The 21,474-nt window shown below is 37.6% G+C and overlaps 1 protein-coding gene across 6 annotated transcripts in view; it reads right to left on the bottom strand.

Moving 5' to 3' along the window:
* tspoap1.S (TSPO associated protein 1 S homeolog) overlaps positions 1–21,474 on the bottom strand; it is a 58,034-nt gene that overhangs the window by 3,904 nt on the left and 32,656 nt on the right. For 5 of the 6 annotated variants that reach the window (XM_041583568.1, XM_041583569.1, XM_041583571.1 and 2 more), the window contains 12 exons: positions 21,024–21,175; positions 17,664–18,299; positions 15,911–16,165; positions 14,975–15,151; positions 10,260–10,368; positions 9,967–10,136; positions 6,038–6,206; positions 5,015–5,110; positions 4,122–4,160; positions 3,147–3,247; positions 1,757–1,828; positions 963–1,076 (listed from right to left, as the gene is read on the bottom strand). In XM_041583568.1, the coding sequence (XP_041439502.1) occupies positions 963–1,076; positions 1,757–1,828; positions 3,147–3,247; positions 4,122–4,160; positions 5,015–5,110; positions 6,038–6,206; positions 9,967–10,136; positions 10,260–10,368; positions 14,975–15,151; positions 15,911–16,165; positions 17,664–18,299; positions 21,024–21,175 (2,090 nt within the window). The remainder of the gene's footprint in view (positions 1–962; positions 1,077–1,756; positions 1,829–3,146; positions 3,248–4,121; positions 4,161–5,014; positions 5,111–6,037; positions 6,207–9,966; positions 10,137–10,259; positions 10,369–14,974; positions 15,152–15,910; positions 16,166–17,663; positions 18,300–21,023; positions 21,176–21,474) is intronic. The other variant, XM_041583570.1, reaches the window with a different exon arrangement.

Genomic DNA, 21,474 nt, shown 5'->3' with positions numbered 1-21,474 from the left:
TGAAAAGCAGGAAGTTGTGTTATGTTCTGTTATGTTAGACATTTAGTCACTCCAGTCTTTATAGATTACATTTTTGGCTAACTAACTATATTAGAAACATTTTTTACTTTGCACAGCCTATCTATTTGCCCAGTTTTTATTTTTACCCTGACCTGTTCCTTTAAGTGTCCAAGAGGACACAAAATAATATTGAAGTATCACAGTTGTGCACTTCTTAGTGCAAAAAGGCAAGCATTGCGCCACTGGAAGTGACATAAGTGCACACTTCACTTCCTTTGTCCTCACTTCAGCCTTTTATTGTGTAACTGGGATTCTGGAGCCTACAGTCCAACAAACAAGAGGTATATACAAAAAAGTCAATATACAACTGTCTGCTTTTTAACTGTGCTTCTGACAAGGACCACCCCCAATAAAGCGAGGGTCAAAATACCTGGGGGTTCTTTAAGTAACAATAACATTTTTCATATTGATATCACTCTGAGTGCCCTGCTACTTCAATAATTTTTTTATTTTTCAGTGCTTCTAGCTATAGTTAGAATATACAATACATACATTCTCAAAAATGTCTTTAAGTGACTTGATTCAACTTGTTTTTAACATTAAAGGACTGGCTATTAAAGCTTAAAATAAAAAGGCAGAGCAATCCCAAGGTAAAATGTGCATTTCTCATACAGTAAGATTTTTAGATATTAGTTAAATTGTTCTTGCGTCTTCTTGTTGGCATTTTCTTGCCAAAAGGATTATTATTATTATTTTTAACATGTATTTTTAGAGCACCAACATATTTTGCAGAGCTGTAAAAGGGATCCATTTAAACCAATGGGCACACGAGCCTGTGTTTGACTGGAAAACTTTCTGGTGCTCCACTTTATCATACTTTAGCACTCTTGACTTTCATTACGTGAGAACAGAAAACTGCGAGAAATGTTCTCATATGTGAGAAAAACTGAAAAACTTCTCACCTCAGTATCATCTCTTTCATGAAGAGCCACATGTGCATCTGATTCTGCTACTTGCGGCTGGGCACTTTCCAAGAAATTGGAAGGTACAAGTCCTCTTTTCCCATTTAGCTCCCCCTGTGGGCAGAAGAAGAACGTGAAATATATATATAATATATATACACACACATATATATGCACACACAATAGAACAGGTAAAAAAAGATATAGTATACGGAGAATACCATGGTGTTTGTATATATTTAAGGATTTTTTTTGTATTCCAAGAGTTTGTGTTACAGGATACTCTCTTTGTTTTTGATGCTATTTAATATGCCCTTTAGATAAGGGGGCTATATGCCTTTAACTTACACCTTGGAGTAACTTATTTTTGGGTGTAGAAATATACGTATATCTATGTATACAGTGTATCTCTCTCTCTCTGGCTTTCTGGATAAAGGAGAGTGAGAGCGAGTGAGTGTGAGTGTGAGTACACACACCCCATCTTATTCAGAGTATAAACAAAACAAAACTATTATATAATTATTATTATATAACTATTATAAAGTCATAATCTAAAATCCACCATTATAACAAGGAGTACATAATTATTAAATGCAGAGGCATTTCTCTAAACAATATAGACACATATTAGACAAGTGATTGTCCCCAACTTCTACTGTGTTAAACTGTTTCAAGCTGAGAATTATGGGAGAAGTTCTGTATCATCTTAAGGTATACTTCTAGGACTTGTATTCCTTAGAAACCAACATAATTTTTTAAAATAGGTTGGTACTGTGTAATATTTAGTAACTTACATAATAAAAACCGTCCTCATCCATTTGCCCATACACAGTTATGAGGTCGCCTGCAGTGAAGCTCAGTTCTGCCTGGTATAGGGAACATTTAGATAAAAAATACATTTTTCAGTCTTTACCTAGTCACTAACATTTAAATATTTGCAGTAGGATTATCAAAGTCAGATTTAAAAGTGTACAGTTTACTGTTGATCTACAGTACTGTCAAGAGTTGGTATTCCCTGCACTGCAGAAGGACCTCAATAATTTCTCATACCAGCAACTTCAGAGTAAATGGCTTTGCCTTCACCCTTTGCATCAAATGTGCAGGTGTAATGGCCACCCTTACAGACAGCATGCTTCAGTATAAACAGCCTTCAGTATAAACAGAATTCATTGCTGGAAAGATTAATGAAAGGATTAACAGAAGCTGAATAGGTTTGACACAGTTTGCATAGATTTGGTATTTATGCAACAAGTGGCTCATTTAAAGGCAAAATTGGGATCTCTAAATCCAATCCAATTCTAAAAGTTCCCACTACTAGGAACTAATAACATTACTATAAAGAGTTATGAGAATATACTTTATAGGTTATAAATTGTTTTTCTTATTCATGTAATCCATGACCATATAAAGGTACAAACCTGAAGGCTGCTTTTAAACAGCTCATGATATGCTCATAATTTACAACAGGGAGCACATAATTATAATACAACTTTGAACGATAACTAAATCCTAAACATGCCATATTTTATATACTGAACTTATTGCACCAGCCTAAAGTTTCAGCTTGTCAATAGCGGCAATGATCCAGGACTTCAAACTTGTCACAGGGGGTCACCATCTTGGAAAGTGTCTGTGACACTCACATGCTCAGTGGGCTCTGAGCAGCTGTTGAGAAGCTAAGCTTAGGGGTCGTCACTAATTATCAAGCAGAAAATGAGGTTTGTCTGTTATATAAGATGATGCTACAGGCCTGATTATTAAATTCTGATGTAATTGCACTGGTTTCTGAGCTGACATGCAGTAATTATCTGTATTAAGTACTAATCAGTCTTATATTGTGACATTTCTTTGTGTACTGTATATTGTGAGTGGGTCCCTAAGCTCAGTAAGTGACAGCAGCACAGAGCATGTGCAGTGAATCAGCAGAAAAGAAGATGGGGAGCTATTGGGGCATCTTCACTGATAAAGGGCTGCAGTTACCATGGGCTGGTTCGTAAAACCCTAACATAATGTACAACATTTCTGCCCTACTTCTATAGTTAAGCTTTAGTTCTCCTTTAAAGGTGTCATGTGACACATAATATAACTAAGCAAGTAGAACCAATAACATCACTTAACAAGTTTTATAAAAAAAAATATGCTACACAGGTTATAAGAAAAAAGGTAAAAAGACAAAAATCTCACCTCAACATCCATGTTTGGAGAATTTTCTCTGGGGTTATAATCAAATATGGCCACCATTTTTCTGGGAATACTCAAATCATGGTGTGTTTCTTTGCTCTTCTCTGCAGGTAAGATTATAACAAAAAATGTTGTTGTGTGGAGGGTAGAAATACTGAGATGCTATACAGACTCATTCAAGGGGTAGGTCACATTACAATTAAATGTAAGTATCAGTGGCGGAACTACCGGGGGAGCAGGGGGTGCGAGCGGGCCAGGGCCCACACCCCCTCAGGGCCCCCCGGCAGTCCACGCGCCGGACTGTTTCCGGGCGTACGGAGGGGGGGCCCGGCTGCGCATCCTGCGCCAGGGCCCGCCCCCCTCTTGTTAGCTTCTGGTAAGTATGATGTAGACAGGTCTTAAACTGCTGTCTGGTGCAGGAGTCACTGTCTGGTGCTCTTTAACAGAGTGCAAGCCTTTGTTAGCATTCACAACATAATGAATTGGCCCCTTTATCTGCTGGAAATAGCTCCTAATTTTTAAAACAAAAATTCCAAGCTGTCTTTAAAGGAGTAGGAAAGTTGTTATTCCAGTGAACACCACGTATCGCTTCTCTTCCGGCTTCTTCTTTCTTCAAATTTCCCGGGGCAGACGCATGCGCAGTAGAATGAAAAAGCCAACTTTTTAGTTAAAGGGCGGCTCTTCATTCTAATGCGCAGCAGCACGAAGAAAGAAGTAGCCGGAAGAGAATCGCTCCATGGTGCTTACCGGTATAATCCCGGGCCGGTGCAGTTTTCTGATGATAGGAGCACCGGCCCAGGATTTCAGGTAAGGAAATACATCCACTTGGGGGTGCCTAACCTTTGGCTCCCCCAAGTGCTAAACAACTGTCCTTCTCCCTTAAAAAACATAAGATAAGGAACCCATAGTTACATACAATTTCATACTAAATGAAATATTTAATATACTGAATCTCACAGGAAAGAGAAAAATACTAACCTGTTAAATCGATTACATCAGGAACAGCTGCAGTTTCCGCTAGAGAGAAAATAAAATCAACATATTTGCAAATATAATGCTATAAGCAGAAATAACAAAGCAGGCTATTGAACGTTCTCAATATGTATATATGGACGTACTAAATCAGACGTATCAAGGGACTCTACATATGTTACCATAAAATATGGAAACAAACATGGGATCACCTATCCAGATCGATTTAGTTTTCAGAGTAAGGGATGTTTCTGTTATATGGAATACCATGTCTGAATGCTTCTTAAACACATTTAAATGTTGAAAAAATTTCTTAATCATCAGCATGGATTTTGTTAGGTAATGTACAATCAAGTACAAACTACAGGTATGGGATCCGTTATCCAGAAACCCTTTATCCAGAAAGCTCAGAATTATGGGAAGCCCATCTCCCATAGACTCCATTTTATCCAAATAAGCCACATTTTTAAAACGGATTTCCTATATCTCTGTAATGAAGAAACAGTACCATGTACTTGATCCAAACTAAGATATAATAATTCTGTATTATCGGCAAAACAATGCTATTGGGTTTATTTAATGTTTACATTAATTTTAAGCAGACTTAACTTATGGAGATCCAAATGACAGAAAGATCCCTTATCTGGAAAAAAAACCCAGTTTCCGATTATTCTGGATAAGAGATCCTATACCTGTACTGCCTTTTTAACAACTGAAGACTGGGATGTGGGCTTTGTAGTCTTATAGATTGTTATATTAGATTAAATGGCTTTTTTATTAGTATATGCATATTTGTTCCCCGTCTCAGACGAAGTACATCAAGATAGAGCAATGCTGTTGCATTACCCGCATCACACAAAGCATAGATGGAGAATACGTTGCACAAAGGAAAGACAGACCTTTCTTGGAGCGCCGGGGTTTTGGAGGAGGGATGATGAGACGGCCAGAGGGAGCAAGAGAAGGAGAGGGATGTGGAGGAAAGAAAGCTCTGATCTCTTCAAGACATCCAAGACAAATAAAGCAGCACATACAAGAAAAGGCAGCAGAAAGTAAGCAGAGCACACACGTACTGTATATTCTAAGCAGTAAAAATCATTCCAGTAGCAGCAAGCATTGCAGTCTCACACCAAAGTAGTTGCGTACAGAGAGAAAATGTGATGGTGGACCTCTTGGAGCTAAAGATTGTTTTGCTTCATGCTTTCATGTTTGCAAGCTAAAAAAACCTTTCTATGCTGCCTTCCACTGCTAAAAATGACTCACTTTGAACTAGTTCCAGGTACAACATGGGTTTACAGTGCTGTGTTTGTCATGCAAGCCTAAGAAATTCCATAGTGAATCTGCCATTCTGAGCAATCCATGCTCATTACAGGAATTTCTTACAAAAAGAGATTATTTGCAAGTTGATTCAGGGATTTAGCAAACGTGATTTCAAATATAGATGTGTTCATTCCAAGCAGCTAATTCAATCAAAATATGCACTTTGGTATCTACAATTTAGCGGCCCCTGTAGTAATGTGTGTTATGTAAATATGGCCTCCAAAGACCAATCTCTCTTTTGCTACAGCATTCTATCTCTAAACATCATACTAGTATAAGTGATTCTAGAGTAATCATTGAAGACCTTTCACTACAGCCGAGCAGCTTCTTCAGTTCCTCTAGAATCACTTATGCTAGATATATAGACCTGTATGAATGAAAATCTTCATAGTCATCATATTCTATAGTTGCACTAATGAAATACTCGCCCCCCATGTTTTCCATGGTTGATTCTGTGTTTACTCCAACTCAGATTATAAAACCTTTTTACACTTCTGCTGGTTCAAAGATATTTTGAACAGCACAGGGAAAAGATTTCCATATGCTTGGGTTGGATATAAAGCCTACTGTACAAGGCAGATAGTTTAGGATAGTTTAACACTTACCCAAATCATTTATTAAGGTGGGTGAAGTTACCCATCCCTGCTTCATTAGCTGCGCTTGGACATCTTCACTTTGAATGTGTAACTCTGAAACCATGTTACAAGGAATATATCCTGTTTTCCCAGCACATTCTCCATGGTAAAATCCATCAGCATCTTTATCTCTGAAAATCTGAATTATCAGAAACAGTCAATTCATACCACCACCATTTTTATTTGTGTAAAGGGTTAGAAACATAATCTTACCGCTAAACTGTCAATGGGTTTCAAAGTTTAATAACTGTTTATATAGCCTGCAACTCATAAAGAGGTGTGTCTATCCAGTCCCACATGGTTAAATGCATGCAGAGTGGGTTGACTAGCCTTAAAGCGGCCCTATTTGTATACACAGCCAGTTGAAAATTATCTGAACAATCACAGAAGAAAATGAGTAAATGAAGAAAGAACTGGAGCATTAACGGCATTTGCAGGGAAGATCCTTAAAGGGAACCCTGGCTTCCAAGCCAAAATTTGATAAAGAGGCCCACATAACACAGAAACCCCTAATTTACCCATCACAGTTACCCGTTTCTTCGAAGTATGAATAAATGCCATTTTCTATGCTGAAATTCAGCTGTTTAACAGTTCTTCTCTTTCTGCATCATTTGAAATCCTGGCAAGGAAGGAGGGACTAAACACTGATGTTACAAATTGTAACAACTTCTCCACAGCTTACAGACAGCATGCAGGAACTACATAACCCACAATGCATTGCACTGTGATGTTCATTTCCTTCTTGAAATCACATGTGCAGGGAATTGTGGGGTTTGGAGGATGCAGGCTAAGGACAGATGGCTCTTGTTACAAAGTAAAAGTAGACAGTCAGCTCAGAAAAGTAGTCAGACAGATCAGTGGGAAAGCAGGGGGCTAGACTTAGGGAAATGTTCCAAACCATTAAAAATCATGAACAGTCTGCATATTTTTTAATTGATGTATATTGCAAAGTTGCTTAAATTATGTTTACTTTTCAAAAAGCTTAAGTTGTTTGTGTGGAGTTCCCCATTAATTTATCAGTATGACGTTAAGAAGAAATCATGTATTAACCAAGATTAATATGTTTGTACCTTGTATGGGGTACCTGGTTCAAATGCAGACACATGCACTAGATATAATTGTAGCTTTATCCCATGAATACGGGTCAGTTCATCAACTAAACAGGTTTTAACACAGATATGAAAATACTCTTGCACCTGCACATGCCTCATGGTTGACACTCGGTAAAGGCCCTTCTTTTCGGAAGTTCAATTTGAAAGACTGTACTTATTGTTCTGCTGTATTAAAGGGTCGGTAGCAACACAAAGTGTAAACACTTTACATGTAAGCAGCAATTAAAATATTTTGTCAACCACAATATTTATTTCTTTTTAAAATGTTGTTATCCTATAGGTGAGTAGAGAGCAATAAGTGGCTTATTTCACATTATTAAGACTGTGTAACATATTCCTCTACCAAACACTACAGCACGGCAGGGACATCTAGTGGTATTAAGTTATATGGTATTTCATATAAACACCCTTAACTGAAGCACTGTTGTCTTTCCCTAGAGATTATGGGGTAGATTTATCAAAGAGTGAAGTCTCTCTCCATTCATTTCTATGGGATTTTTAAAGGCATATTTATCAAAGGGTGATAGTGAAAGTTATTCACTCTGTGGACTGTGGAGATCGCTAACTTCACTCTTTGATAAATCTACCCCTATGTATTAGCTTTGGGTTTTCTTTTGTAAACTGTATGAGATCATAAACTGAAAGTCACGCCATCTGAGGGAGACCAGAAGCTTATTTTAAAAGAAGCAGATCATAAAACTCTAGTAGTCCCAACCCTCATCACTACGCACCCTGCATTTTACTATCAGCATTTTCTGCACCTATCTGTTTTGCTGTAAACTCTAACCTATGATACTGTGTAACCATAATTCAGATTTAAACTCTATACAGCAGAGACCTACCTCTTACTGTAGTAGTATAAATGGAGTTATACATAATTTATGTTTACAATTAAGTGGTACTGGCAAATAATTAAAACATTAAAGCTGAAGTTTACCTTCACAAAACTTGGTTTTACACTACCACAAATAATGGCATTGTTTCATTTTTTCTGTTTCCAAGAAGCACAGTACTGCAAATGAAGGGCCCCCATAAAACTGGGACGATATCAAACAATTTACCCCTTAAAGGAGAAGGAAAGCTACAGAGGCATTTTATTGCCAATAGATTAGCTGCAATAGTGCAAGCTAGAATGCTATATTTATTCTGCAGAATGTTTTACCATACCTGAGTAAAAAGCTCTAGAAACTCTCAGTTTGTTTAGGATAGGAGCTGCAGTATTAATGTGGTGTGACATCACTTCCTGCCTGAGTCTCTCCCTGCTCTGGGCTCAGATTACAGTAGAAAAGGGAGGGGGTGGGGGAGAGGAGCAAACTGAGCATGCTCTTGCCCAGGGCAATGAGGTTTAAGCTGAAAACAGGAAGTCTGATACAGAAGCCCATGTGTACACAATAGAAGGAAAGAAATACAGTATTTCTTTTGACAGGGGACTCAGAGCAACATTACTTGGGGGGTTTACTGGTATATTTAGATGGACCTTTCTGATAAGGCTTACTTAGTTTTAACCTTTCCTTCTCCTTTAAAGAATTACTGTAACACACAAACTAAATGTTTTCAATTAGTTGCTGCAGTTATTCTGCAACTCACTTGACGTACATTCACTTTTACTTGTATGATATAAGTAAAGGGCATAAAAGAACTCACAAGTAAAAATACCAGGAGGTAAACTGCATGGCAAAGTGTTAAACACCCATACACACTGATAATGTACATGCACACTGGTTGTACTGTACAGGTATAGGATTTATTATCTGGAATGCATGGGACCTGATGCTTCCAGTGAAAGAAAATATCATAATAAGCAACTTTCAAACATTTGTTATACATTTGTATCATACATTCTCAATGGTTTTAAAGATGTTTGTTAATGTAATTGCTAATGAGAGCAGCATTGTCGGACTGGCCCACCGGGATACCAGGAAAAGTCCCGGTGGGCCCAGGTGTCAGTGAGCCCTCATGCTGCTAAACATTTCGCCAATTTCATGGTCATTCCCTATTTCTCTGAGAACAACGATTCTAAATAGATGGAAAAATAGAGTATAGTATGTAAAGAAAATAGACTAGGAGAATAGAGGTTGAGTGAGGAGAGGAAGAAAAATTGTACTAAGAGTGGGCCCCTGGTCTAAGATTAATTTGTGGGCCCCTGGTCAAAGGTTTTTGGGTGGGCCCCTGGTGTCCCAGTCCAACACTGGAGGGCAGTATCTACCGGAGTGTAAATACTTTGTGTATTACCGACTCCTTAAACAAAGTAGCACAAGCCGACTGATTATAAGAACTAGAAAATGGACTTCTGCTACATTGTTTTAGAGTCAAAAATGGGGAGCAAAAAAATGCAGTTACAATTTCGTTTAAACTCACTGGGAATATGCAGTTAAATATATATATTTGTTAATAATGGTCAGGTTAAAAAAATACATATGTTTGCTGTGGGTTTTTATATCTAGACTGAGCAGGAAAGAGGCACACCAACTTTTTCTGGCAAAGCCTTTATCTCATTTTATTGCAGAAATTTGAAGCACAAGCTTTCGGGAACCAACCCCTTCCTCAGATGCACCTGAGGAAGGGGTTGGTCCATGTAAGGTTGTGCTTCAGATTTCTGCAATGAAATGATATAAAGGATTTGCCAGGAAAAGTTAATGCGCTTCTTCCCTACACAGTCTGTATGACATAATTGGCTTGGAAGCGGCTTGGGATACGTATACACCCTGCAGTGATAAGAAAGTGGTGTGCTGCAAGAAAAAGCTGTTGTTGGTTTTTATATCTATCCATAATAATTTCTATCTTTACCTGTAAAATCTGTCCCTCTTTAAATGGTACCTCTTCTTCGTAAGCATCAGGGTTAGGTGACATGATAGCTGGGTCATAGTCAAAAAGGGCAACAAATATCCTTGCCGTCTCCAGCTTTTGTGGTTTTAAGGGGCTTTCCTCTTTGTTTAGAATTACCTCTTGATGATATTCTGATGAAATATAATATGCAGTTTTTGCAGAAGGAAACTACGTTAATGGGAAAGAAACACACAGTTGTACAGTAAATACAGCAAATAGTATGGAAAAGTGAATAGAATAAAGGAGTGAAGAACCTGATTCAGAGCCTGATGTCAGCTGACTTGCCCCGGTTACCCTGCCTGGTGATGGTGCCTCTCGATAGTCTGGAAGTAATGATGGAGTATTGTTGCTGTTCCAGTCATCCTAAAACAAAATAATCAACAAGGATTTCAGTCACATTTAAATTTTATTTTTGAAATAGACGCAACATGAAAAGGAGAACTGAACAGCAGACTGTAAAAGGAAAAAATGCAGAGCTAAATGACATACAGTATTTCTCCTGTCTTAGGGCTAGTCCACACGGGGAGATAGCCACGCGTTTGCGGTCGCGGCGACAAAGCGCCGCGCCAGTCGCCGCGACCGGCGCAGGCGACAGTTTTGTATGGGCGCCTATGTAAAAACGCCTGTGCTAACCACGCGATGCGCTTTTCAACAGTCGCCTGAAAAAGCCTGGCGCATCGCCTCGTGTGGTTAGCACAGGCGTTTTTACATAGGCGCCCATACAAAACTGTCGCCTGCGCCGGTCGCGGCGACTGGCGCGGCGCTTTGTCGCCGCGACCGCAAACGCGTGGCTATCTCCCCGTGTGGACTAGCCCTTATAGATACAATAGTCTGCAGCTCCTTATTTTAATCTGCTTGCTGCAAGATGGCAAACGATACCTAACAAGTAGGTACGTAGTAACTAAATGTTAAATTCCCTCTTCGATTTAACATTTATGTAGACACTCCATGCTGTCTTATGAGCCCATTAAATGTTTGGTATGTTTTCATTCCTTACGTAATGGAAGACTAATATAATTTGTCAAAAAATGAGCAAACATAACAACTCAGCTTGCATGAAACTTAAATGGGTTGTTCAGCTTTAAATGATGTAGTGTGATATTCTGAGACAATTTGCAATTGGTTTTCATTTGTTATTATTTGTGTTTTTTGAGTTATTTAGCTTTTTATTCAGCAACTCTTTGCAGTTTACAATTTTAGCAATGTGGTTGCTAGGATTTTATTTTCCTTAGTAACCATGTATTGTCTGGAATAAGATATTGCAATATTAATAGTGGAGGGCCTGAATCAAAACTATAAATAATACAAAGTAGCAATAACAGTCAGGGGCAGATGTATTAAGGGTCGAATTGAAAATTAGAATTTTAAATTTTTTTTATGGTCAAATTTGACTAGTGATTTATCCGAACTCTATTCGAATTTTTAAAAAAATGATTTATCATACTCTGGCCCTTTAAGAATTTGAATATTCGCCACCTAAAACCTGCCGAATTCTTGTAGAAGTCAACGGGACCGATTTGGATATCTTAGTAGCCTTCCTGACATTCGGGTTTTTTCGGAGAAAAAACTCGAATTGATTTCGGTTGAATTCGATTCGAGTTTTCGAGTCGGTAAAATTTGTCAGAGTTTGAGATTTTTTTTTTTTTATAAATAAGTATAAATAAGTATATTCAAATTTAAAGGACCAGTAACATCAGAATTTTTTTAAAAGAAATTCGTTAGTATACATCAAAAAAAAAAACACTAAGACAAATTAAACGTTAAAAACGCAAAGTCTTTATTAAGAAATAACTTACCAAAACTCCGCTTCAGTAAGTGATTGGGCGATCCATCGTGCGGCGCTCGATTTCTCCTCCCTGCCTTCCTTATAGGAGATAGCCAGGGAGGAGAAAAATAGGCATGTCACCTTTTCTGAAGAGGAGCGGAAGCGGAGTTTCGGTAAGTTATTTCTTAATAATTGCTTTGCGATTTTAAAGTTTAATTTGTCTTGGTGTTTTTGGTCCTTATAGAGTTTAAAAAACTAACATGAATTTGAAATTCAACCTTTAATAAATGTGCATCTTAGTGTGTAGCCGTTCAGAGCAAATGTTTTTGCTGGGACACCTATTTAAAAGCTGGAAAGAATCAAAAGAAGAAAGCAAATCATTCAAAAACTATAAAAAAGAAAAAATAAAGGCCAATTTAAATGTTGCTTAGAAATAGTCATTCTATAATATACTAAAACTTAACTTAAAGGTGAACCACCCCTTTCAAATGTATTCTCAGTACAAATGGCACATTGACTTCAAGCATCTTCTGTGCTCAAAAGGCGGGTATATCTCCTGGTCCAAAATGAGTTTTATAAATTGGACCAATTTCGTTGGGAAATGTCATTGCCAACATCCTGCAGCAATTGCTTCATCAAAGTAAGGAGTTTAGAATAGAAATTGATAGGTAATCATTTATCTGTGAGAACAAACTTGGGAAGTTCTTATTTGTTTTGTTTCTTATACTATGTTGCCAGATTGTAAGATCACATTATTCAAGGAACAGAAAGCTGATAAATATCCAGAAAATGGTTTACAAAGGTACTGAGCTATATTATTAAATGCAATTACAAATAAATATCAACCATATATATTATTCCATGAGAGATACTGTATGTTTAAAGCTTCAGGCTTGATTGCTGTAGTAAAGCACTAGATGCAGAAGCAGTAAATAAGCTGCTGTGTTGGTTTACTATCCGCTGCTTGATCTTGAGACAAAGCGCTTGTACCATGGGTAAAGCAAGCACGAAAGAGATGGGACAAACAAAGCTGTAGCCACTACACAAAGCATTAGAAATCAGCAAATAAACATGATGTACTGGAGAAATAGAGTTCACCTTTCCAGTACAGTCCAATCCAGTTGTATTTACAATCGTATTGTTTCCAAGTTTGCTACACCGATCATTATTTCTGCTGCCTTGCCTGGCTGCCTGAATGTTGTGGACAAGAGTTTTCTCTGTTCCATTATCTTGCACTTTCACCTGCCTTTTTAATGCCTTTCTTTTGTTACTATGCAGGATTGGCTCAGACTGGCTAGAACAGTCACTCCAGCCATCTTTCTCTGTTTGGGAACTGTCCTCCCACATGTTAGGCTTGCTCTGGTTTGAACACTGGAAAACAGATGAGTCCTCCTCATCCTCTGTATCATATTCAATGTCAATTTCCAAGGCCCCTGGGCTACTATAACTAGATGCCCTTTTTATTTTTACTGCTGAATAATCCGAATACTGTGGTTTTTTAAAACATTTTTGGGGATTGCTTTTGCCATTTTTTTGGTAATCTTGGGGAATGTGTTTAGCAGTATTATATAATCCCTGCTCTTTCTGGTTGTGGCTTTGTGGATTGAAAAATACAGTCTGGTTGGAATTGGCAATCATACGGCTACATTGTTCCCGCGCATCACCCTGCCTCTTTCTGTTTGATTCAGGGCAAGAGTTAACCCTGTCAGTCAGAGAGTAGCTTCGCTTTGTGTTACATGTTGGACTTCCATTGAGTACGGTCTTTGAGTTCTCATGCTGATGTTGAGATATTAATATATTTGGTTTCATACCCCAACCCTGACTTAGTAATGCACTGTCCTCCAAGGCACAGTCTTCCAAGACACACGAGAATTTTTTGTTTATTAGGAGAATCTCTTTCCCACAGTGTTCGGAAGCCAGGTCATTGCAAGTTTTATATGCACGCATTGTGGTTTTTGCTAGAGGTGGTTTATAATACACTTCCTCCTCTTCCTCCTCTACCTCTGGTACTTCAGGAATGCTAAAAAGTTTCTTGCTGCAGTGTTTCTGTAAGGGGAGAGCTAACATCCTTTCAAGAATTTCCTCATCACTGTCTGTCTCACAACACTCCACTTCATGTGCATGCAAAGGAATCAAAATGAACAGGAAAAAGTGGTGCAAAGTAACAGAAAAGAGTAAAGTTAAAAACTGCACAAAACAGATAAAGTATCTATATGCATAAAATACTATTTTTACTAGTTTTAGTTACCCAAGGTCAAGTATCAGTACTGAGATAACAGTACTATGTCGCTTCACAAGACAGAGTTGCTTTTCTTACAGTCTGTATAGCAATATGCTCATGTCTAGTTTATGCTTGTGAGAAACTTCATCTACTAGTAGTTTTAAAGGCATGTCAGTGCAAATTATTACAGCCATCAAAATTAGGCATTCATCAAAATTAAAGGCATACTGTCATGGGAATTTTTTTTTTCCCAAATGAATCAGTTAATAGTGCTGCTCCAGCAGAATTCTTTACTAAAATCCATTTCTCAAAAGAAAAAACAGATTTGTTTATATTCAATTTTGAAATCTGACATGGGGCTAGACATATTGTCAATTTCCCAGCTCCCCCAAGTCATGTGACCTATGCTCTGATAAACTTCAATCACTCTTTACTGCTGTACTGCAAGTTGGAGTGATATCACCCCCCTCCCCCCCCAGCAGCCAAACAAAAGAACAATGGGAAGGTAACCAGATAGCAGCTCCCTAACACAAGAGAACAGCTGCCTGGTAGATCTAAGAACAACACTCAATAGTAAAAACCCATGTACCACTGAGACACATTCAGTTACATTGAGAAGGAAAAACAGCAGCCTGCCAGAAAGCATTTCTCTCCTAAAGTGCAGGCACAAGTCACATGACCAGGGGCAGCTGGGAAATTGACAAAATGTCTAGCTCCATGTCAGATTTCAAAATTGAATATAAAAAAATGTGTTTTGCTTTTGAGAAATGGATTTCAGAGCAGAAGTCTGCTGGAGTAGCACTATTAATTGGTTAATTGGTGCATTTTGAAAAAAACTTGTTTTCCGATGACAGGATGCCTTTAAGCTATAGGCATTATTTAAACAGAGTGGAATTCAGAATAATAATTAAAACAAATATAATCCTTCAGGGAAAACTTTGCGTAGCCTGACTGAATTTTACAGTAAAGTTAACTATACATACCTTTGATGAGGTTTCACAATGAGCCTTCATCATCTGACTCCTCTTTTTGACAGAGTTTATTTTAGGACTGTCTTCTTCCTCGGGATTATCTTCTTCCTCCATAATGTCAGAAAGTGTAGAACTACGACTGGTTTCCAGATGAGAAGGTGTTGGTTCTTGTAGTGATTCCTCCCGTTCCTGAATAAATTATACAAGAGGAAGGGAAGGACAAATTAGTCTGCTAATTCCCCATGCTTTTGCAAATTGTTTAGTCTAATGTTCATCACAAATAAATGGCAAGAGGCAGGACTGTATTTATATATAGGCACAATAGGCACGTAAGGGCTGCAGCTTTACAAAAATTTCTTTTTTTCAAACAAAACTAAAAAAAAAACAACACAAAAACCTATTTCTATCACTAATAGAATGGAATTCTGGTTTTGAATATTGCCTTGCAGTGAAGCTGGCAAGCTTCTTTTTATTTGATAAAATGTGAATAAATGCTGTGGCTCTTTTATCCCATTTCTGGCTCCTGGTGTTTTATTAAGATATGTTACAATGAAGTTCAGTGGGATGGCTGAAAGCGAGGGTCAGTTGAGAAGTCCCCTTGTAACCTGTCTCAGGATATTGGTGCATACATAGTACAGAAACTCTACTGTGTATTGCCAATTGCTGAGGAGGGGGGTTGAAGACAGCTTGGCCTGGGTCAGCACTGCCACAAAATGCAGCCCAGGCAAGAGTTGTTATGTAAGTGTAAAAAAACAAAGTGATATTAATGGTCTCTGCCAGATGGACAAGGGCCATAGCACATAACAGAGAAAGCTACATCTGGCAACTTGCAGGTGGAAATCCTACTTGCACATGTAGGTCAAAAACTGTTATGTGAAACAGTATTAGAAATGCTCAAAGGGGCAGGATACAGAGTCCAGCTTTGAACTACGTGATATTTGTACTAACCAGGACTTCATTAGTGCAATTATTTGTAGTTGTTTTCTCTTGCCCTTCTGTAAGAAAGTCCTCAATGGAGATCTCTCGATTACCATTTCTCTTTTGTACTTCCTCCAAATGCTCCATTTCTGGGCTTGAGCAGTCTTCTTTGGCAGCTGTGTTACTTTCAGTCAGACATTTGTTCCAAGTTTTACCTGCTTCAAGTGTGCTCTGCAGATTGTTGGTTACTGCCTTGATATTAGAAGATTTGGTGTCTGAAAGCTCCTAAAATATAAACATTTAAATACTCTTTTTAAAACACGATTTCAATACATAATATGGGAACAAATCAACTAAAAACTTGTTAGCTGGCCTAAAGAACTGGAAAAATGATAGTATTTATACAAACATGCAAAAAAAATTGTGTAAAGCCAAACGTAATGTGAGTTGTACACATTAATGTGTGATCCATGATAAACAGAATTTCAACACAGCCCAGCCATAGATTGCAACATGTGATTCCCAATTGTTAGTGCTCCAGGTGCACAATGATGGAGGGACCGGCACCCTCAATTACAAAGTACAAGAAAATTCCCTGGCACATAAGGGGAAACCCCTTGCATAATTTATTAGCGGATCAGTGCAACTTTTCGGGGTCGCACCCTTTTGTCATTGTGTGCCAGTGAATTTTCTTGCAATACAAATGTTAGTACCACTTTGCTGTTGGGTTGGTGTGATGTAAAAGACAAATGTGCAGATTTCTCAAATCTTTATTTCTCCTGGTGAAATTTTCCCATTGGTCATATATTTTCATGTATGAAAGCCTTACCTAATATTCTGAAACTTTTCATGAATTTTAACACTTATCCAATAGTTTTTAATCCAGAAAGTGCACTCTAGCTTTGACAAGTTACAACTCATTTTATCTTATGGACCAAAAATGTCTTGAAATGATACCATTAGAAAATATAAAAAAGCATTTCTAGCACAACTTTAAGGGGCACATTTAAGGGTTAATTAACCCTCGATATTCGACCCTATATAAATCTGCCCCTAATTGTAACACAGTTTTGCAAAACGGAATCAGATGAATGTAGGACTTGCTAGACATGGGGTGACTTTGACGTAGTTGGCCAGTTTAAATATATTGCAATATATGGACAAACAATCCCTGTTTTGTTTAAAAGGTAAGGCATTTTTTAGTAGCTTATGGCACACAATTTCTCAATGTCTTAAATGTATTGATAATGGGTGCAGAGGACTTCTTGTATTTGTCTGTATGAATTTTGAGGTCACAGCCTAATTGTACCCCCACTTAATGGTTTAATTAAAATGATTGGTGAGCACAACTTTCCCTTGTTTATTGTAGTTTTGCAAAACAGTTGGATAGTCTCATATTTTAATGAACAAATTGTGTTCATGTTGAAAGAGGAGAATCTGTGCACCACTCACTATGGAAAACAGAGGGACTTCAACTCCTAGAATTTATCACATTATAATCGAACAAGCTGAGGAAGGGGTTGAATGACTAAATTAGGTAATAGTTCCTACGAGTCAAAATAGACAAATAGGTTTTTTTAATATGTGAAATCATTTATAGCTGTACAAAAAAGGTATATATTTATTTCTGGAAGTTCAGAGAAGTACATGATCCCAAGTGATGGAGCTTGTGTAAAATATAGTGATATTTTTCCTTATTATCTACACTCTGGAAAAAAAGGTGGTTATTATTAATCTAAAATGCAGATTTTATTTTCATTTAATCTTTAAAAAGAACACTCACCACACTTTCTTTAAGGAATGTTGATTCTTTTTCTTGTAAAGTGATTCTGGATATTTCTACACTGTCAGGAGCACTGTCAAAAGGCTGAACACTTCTACTAACTGGAACAGATGTAGTCTGGACTAAAGCTGAGGGTGCATTTTCATGTCTGTCATCCTGTGAAATCATTGGCTCTAAACAGTCAGATCCAGTAGATCCTTGGCAGTAGCCAGAGGAAGCACTGAGTGGAGAGTGCAAAAGAAGTGGAGATGTCCGTACAGGCAGTGAATCAGTCGATTTCCCTCTGCTGCATCTTGTATGGATTGAAAATTTGGCTTTGGTGCATGTGTCAAGTGTAGCGGGTGGTGAACAGGGGGAAGACGAAGTAAGAGGCTTTGAAGGAAATTTTTCGAAACAAACATCTAAGGACTTCTCCATTGCTGGCTCATTGATAAGGCTATTAGAGAATGGGTTTAACAAAGATGAACAGTCAGGATTATTAAGCAAGGCAGAAGGGATCTTTGCTGGCATGGAATCTATAGATTCTCCACTTAAGGACATAGTTCTTACAGATATTTCCTTCGACACCTGCAGCAGCTGCAGATGTGACATGCCAACCAACACACTGCCAGCAGTTGGAGAGGTAACTTCCAGGACCTGAACGAAACAGATACAAACATGTGAGAAAACTGAATACTAAAATACCTATATAACTGTACTCATTGTCACATTGTTTAACATTATGACTGGCTTCAGTTACATAATAAGTATGCCCTCTTCACCATAAAAAACAAATATCCAGTAATCTGTGCATAACACATAAACCTTCTCAAACATAGAAAGCTGGGGAAACCTCAATCAATGTTATAGTCGAGTCCTTAATACACATTTTCATAGAAGTGGAGACTCTCTAACAAGTTGCAAATACTGACTGCAATCAAATGTTATGTTGAAATTATCATCCTAAACAAATTCTGAAATTTCCCTTTTTTGACCTAAATAATAAGCCATATACTGTAGAGAAGAGAGGAATTGTTCTTGACTTCATGAAGGACAAATTTGTTCAGAAGGGATATCCATGCAAAATACTGCGCAGACTGTAGGCTATGAAAACCTATAGCTAAATGAAAGACATAAAGGGTAATTTGCTCCAAAGTATGTATGGGGCATGATGCAGAGGTACAAACAGCAATGAGTTTTTCACTATTTCCCTCAAGTAGCACCATAGCTGCAGGTCTGACCAGCACAAAGGGACTTATATCTTCAATTAATTAATAAATTGCATGAACAACCGATATTTTGGTCCCCTTTGGGACCTTTTTGAAGGTACATATACAAATGCAAAGTGCATTTAAATAGCCTCCACCCCCTTACAGAGAAAAAAAATTTAAGTAAATTATATTGTTACATGCATATGATTTTAACACTATTTCAACATCTAATGAAGTCTTTTTATTTTTTATAAGGAATTAACTAAAGCTGCTAGCTATAAATTAGCCATACATGGGTTAACATGATCACATGATGCTATTAACCTTGCACTGCTAATGCAGGAGGCTATTTAATAAAGAAGAAGGAAAGGTTACAACTAAGTAAGCCTTATAAGAAAGGTCTATATAAATATACCAGTAACCCCTCAAAGTAATGCTGCTCTGAGTCCTCTGTCAAAAGTAACACAGCATTTCTTTCCTTCTATTGTGTACTCATGGGCTTCTGTATCAGACTTCCTGCCTTCAGCTTAATCCTCTTTACCCGGGCGTGAGCATGCTCAATTTGCTCCTCTTCCCCCCCCCCTCCATTCTCTGCTGTAATCTAAGCCCAGAGCTATAAGTGAGCAGGGAGAGACTCAGGCAGGAAGTGATGTCACACCATGCTAATACTGCAGCTGCTATCCTAACCAAACAGAGAGCTTCTAGAGCTTTTTACACAGGTATGGTAAAACATTCTACAGAATAAATGTAGCATTCTAGCTTGCACTATTGCAGGTAATCTATTGGCAATAAAATGCCTCTTTAGCTTTCCTTCTCCTTTAAGTTCACTTTGCATTTGTATATGTTATTTAAATCAAATTGGGAGCAGAAGTAGTAAATACTATTAGTAAGCATGTTGGAGACCTCTAGTGACCAAAAAGAGGCAAAACCACAATCTCAATAATTTCTCCAAAGCATGCTATTCAATAAAAAAATATTTTATTCACATCAGTAGTTAAAAAACATGTATAGTAATCCCTCTAACGCCTAACGCGTTTCATGCTTACCCAGCACTTAGTCATAGGCATTTGTATATGTACCTTGAAAAAGGTTCCAAAGGCGACCAAAATGTAGCTAAGATGCAATTTCTATAATTCACATGCTGGCCATGTGTGTGTGTGTGTGTATACCCTGAAACGGGAAATGGAGTGCTCTCACGTCAGAAGACAAGTCAATTGCTGTGCTGTGTTATGCCACACAACATACAAATCTACTGTAATTCTCTATTAATAGTAGCCCCAGTGCATGAGATGCAGCTAACATTTATTTCATTCATAAAATAAACATTTACAGATAAGTAATCATATTAATGACAATTAGGCACTACATGATGAGCAAAATGAAGGAAATAATACAATCAGGGAAAAACATCCAATCAGAAGCACTAGAATCAGCAGGACTACAAAACTGTGTCATACCTGGAAAACTGTAAAATACATGAAGGTAAATTCAGGTTTTTCATGTATTTATTATTTGCAAAGCTGACATGGTAATTGTATGTGATACTGATACTACTGTATTAAAATCCTAGGTTTTACCTAGTTTTATGTAAATATCTTACTTACTTTCATTGTATATGATTTTAAAATTTGACAGTATTTATACACTTAGAGGCCCATTTATACAAGGTTGAATTTTGAATTCATGTGATTTTTTTTTTAATTCTAATAAATAAGATTTTCCTTGAAATTCGATTGGGAGGTTATTTAAGAAATAAATAGAATGAAATAGAATCTAAAACTCAAACAAATTTTATCGACTTTCTGAAAAAAACTCGAATGTCAGGAAGGCTAGTAACATCTTAAAATTGGTCACTGGACCTCTCCCATTGACTTTCAGCAGGTATCCCCAACCTTTTTTACCCATGAGCAATATTCGGATGTAAAAAGAGTTGGGGAGCAACACAAGCATGAAAATAGTTCCTTGGGTGCCAAATAAGTGCAGTGATTGGCCATTTGGTAGCCCCTATGTGGACTGGCAAACTACAGGAGGTTCAAAATTTCCCATTCGACCCTTAGATTTGGGAATTTTTATTGTTGACACTGGCTTTACAAGATTTCCAAGTTACCATGGTCATTTATTATTTGACTTAAAAGGAATAAACACTTATAATGTTCAGCTACAGTTTTACCTTCTGTCCATCAGCATACACTGCGTAGCCAGTAACCCGCACCCCATTTGATGAACCTGCAGCATCAATTGTCACTGGCAACCAGCTTATCAGAAGAACACCTGGCGTTGGACCTAATTCAACCTGAACATCAAGGGGAGCATCAGGCGGACCTACAGAGACACCAAACAAAGCTGTAACATTTAGCCAATAATCTACTAACAATCCTTACAGTTAGTGAAGCAGAATATGACTGAACTCATATTCAATGTTTAAGATTAGGATACAAACTTCTAAAAATACACTATTAACCATAATTCACAAACACAGAAATGCTTTAAAATGCAGGGGAAAATGTGATATGGGTGTTTTACAAATCTTTCCAAACAATATTTACTGCTATTTACAGGAGCTGCAAAAATGAAAATGTAATATTTTATTTCAATAAAATGCTAACACTTTTTAAAAATCT

Source organism: Xenopus laevis, chromosome 2S, assembly GCF_017654675.1.
Source record: "Xenopus laevis strain J_2021 chromosome 2S, Xenopus_laevis_v10.1, whole genome shotgun sequence".
Taxonomy (NCBI): Eukaryota; Metazoa; Chordata; class Amphibia; order Anura; family Pipidae; genus Xenopus; species Xenopus laevis.
Note: the sequence above shows the minus strand (reverse complement) of the source record. Positions and strands in the feature narration are given on the sequence as shown.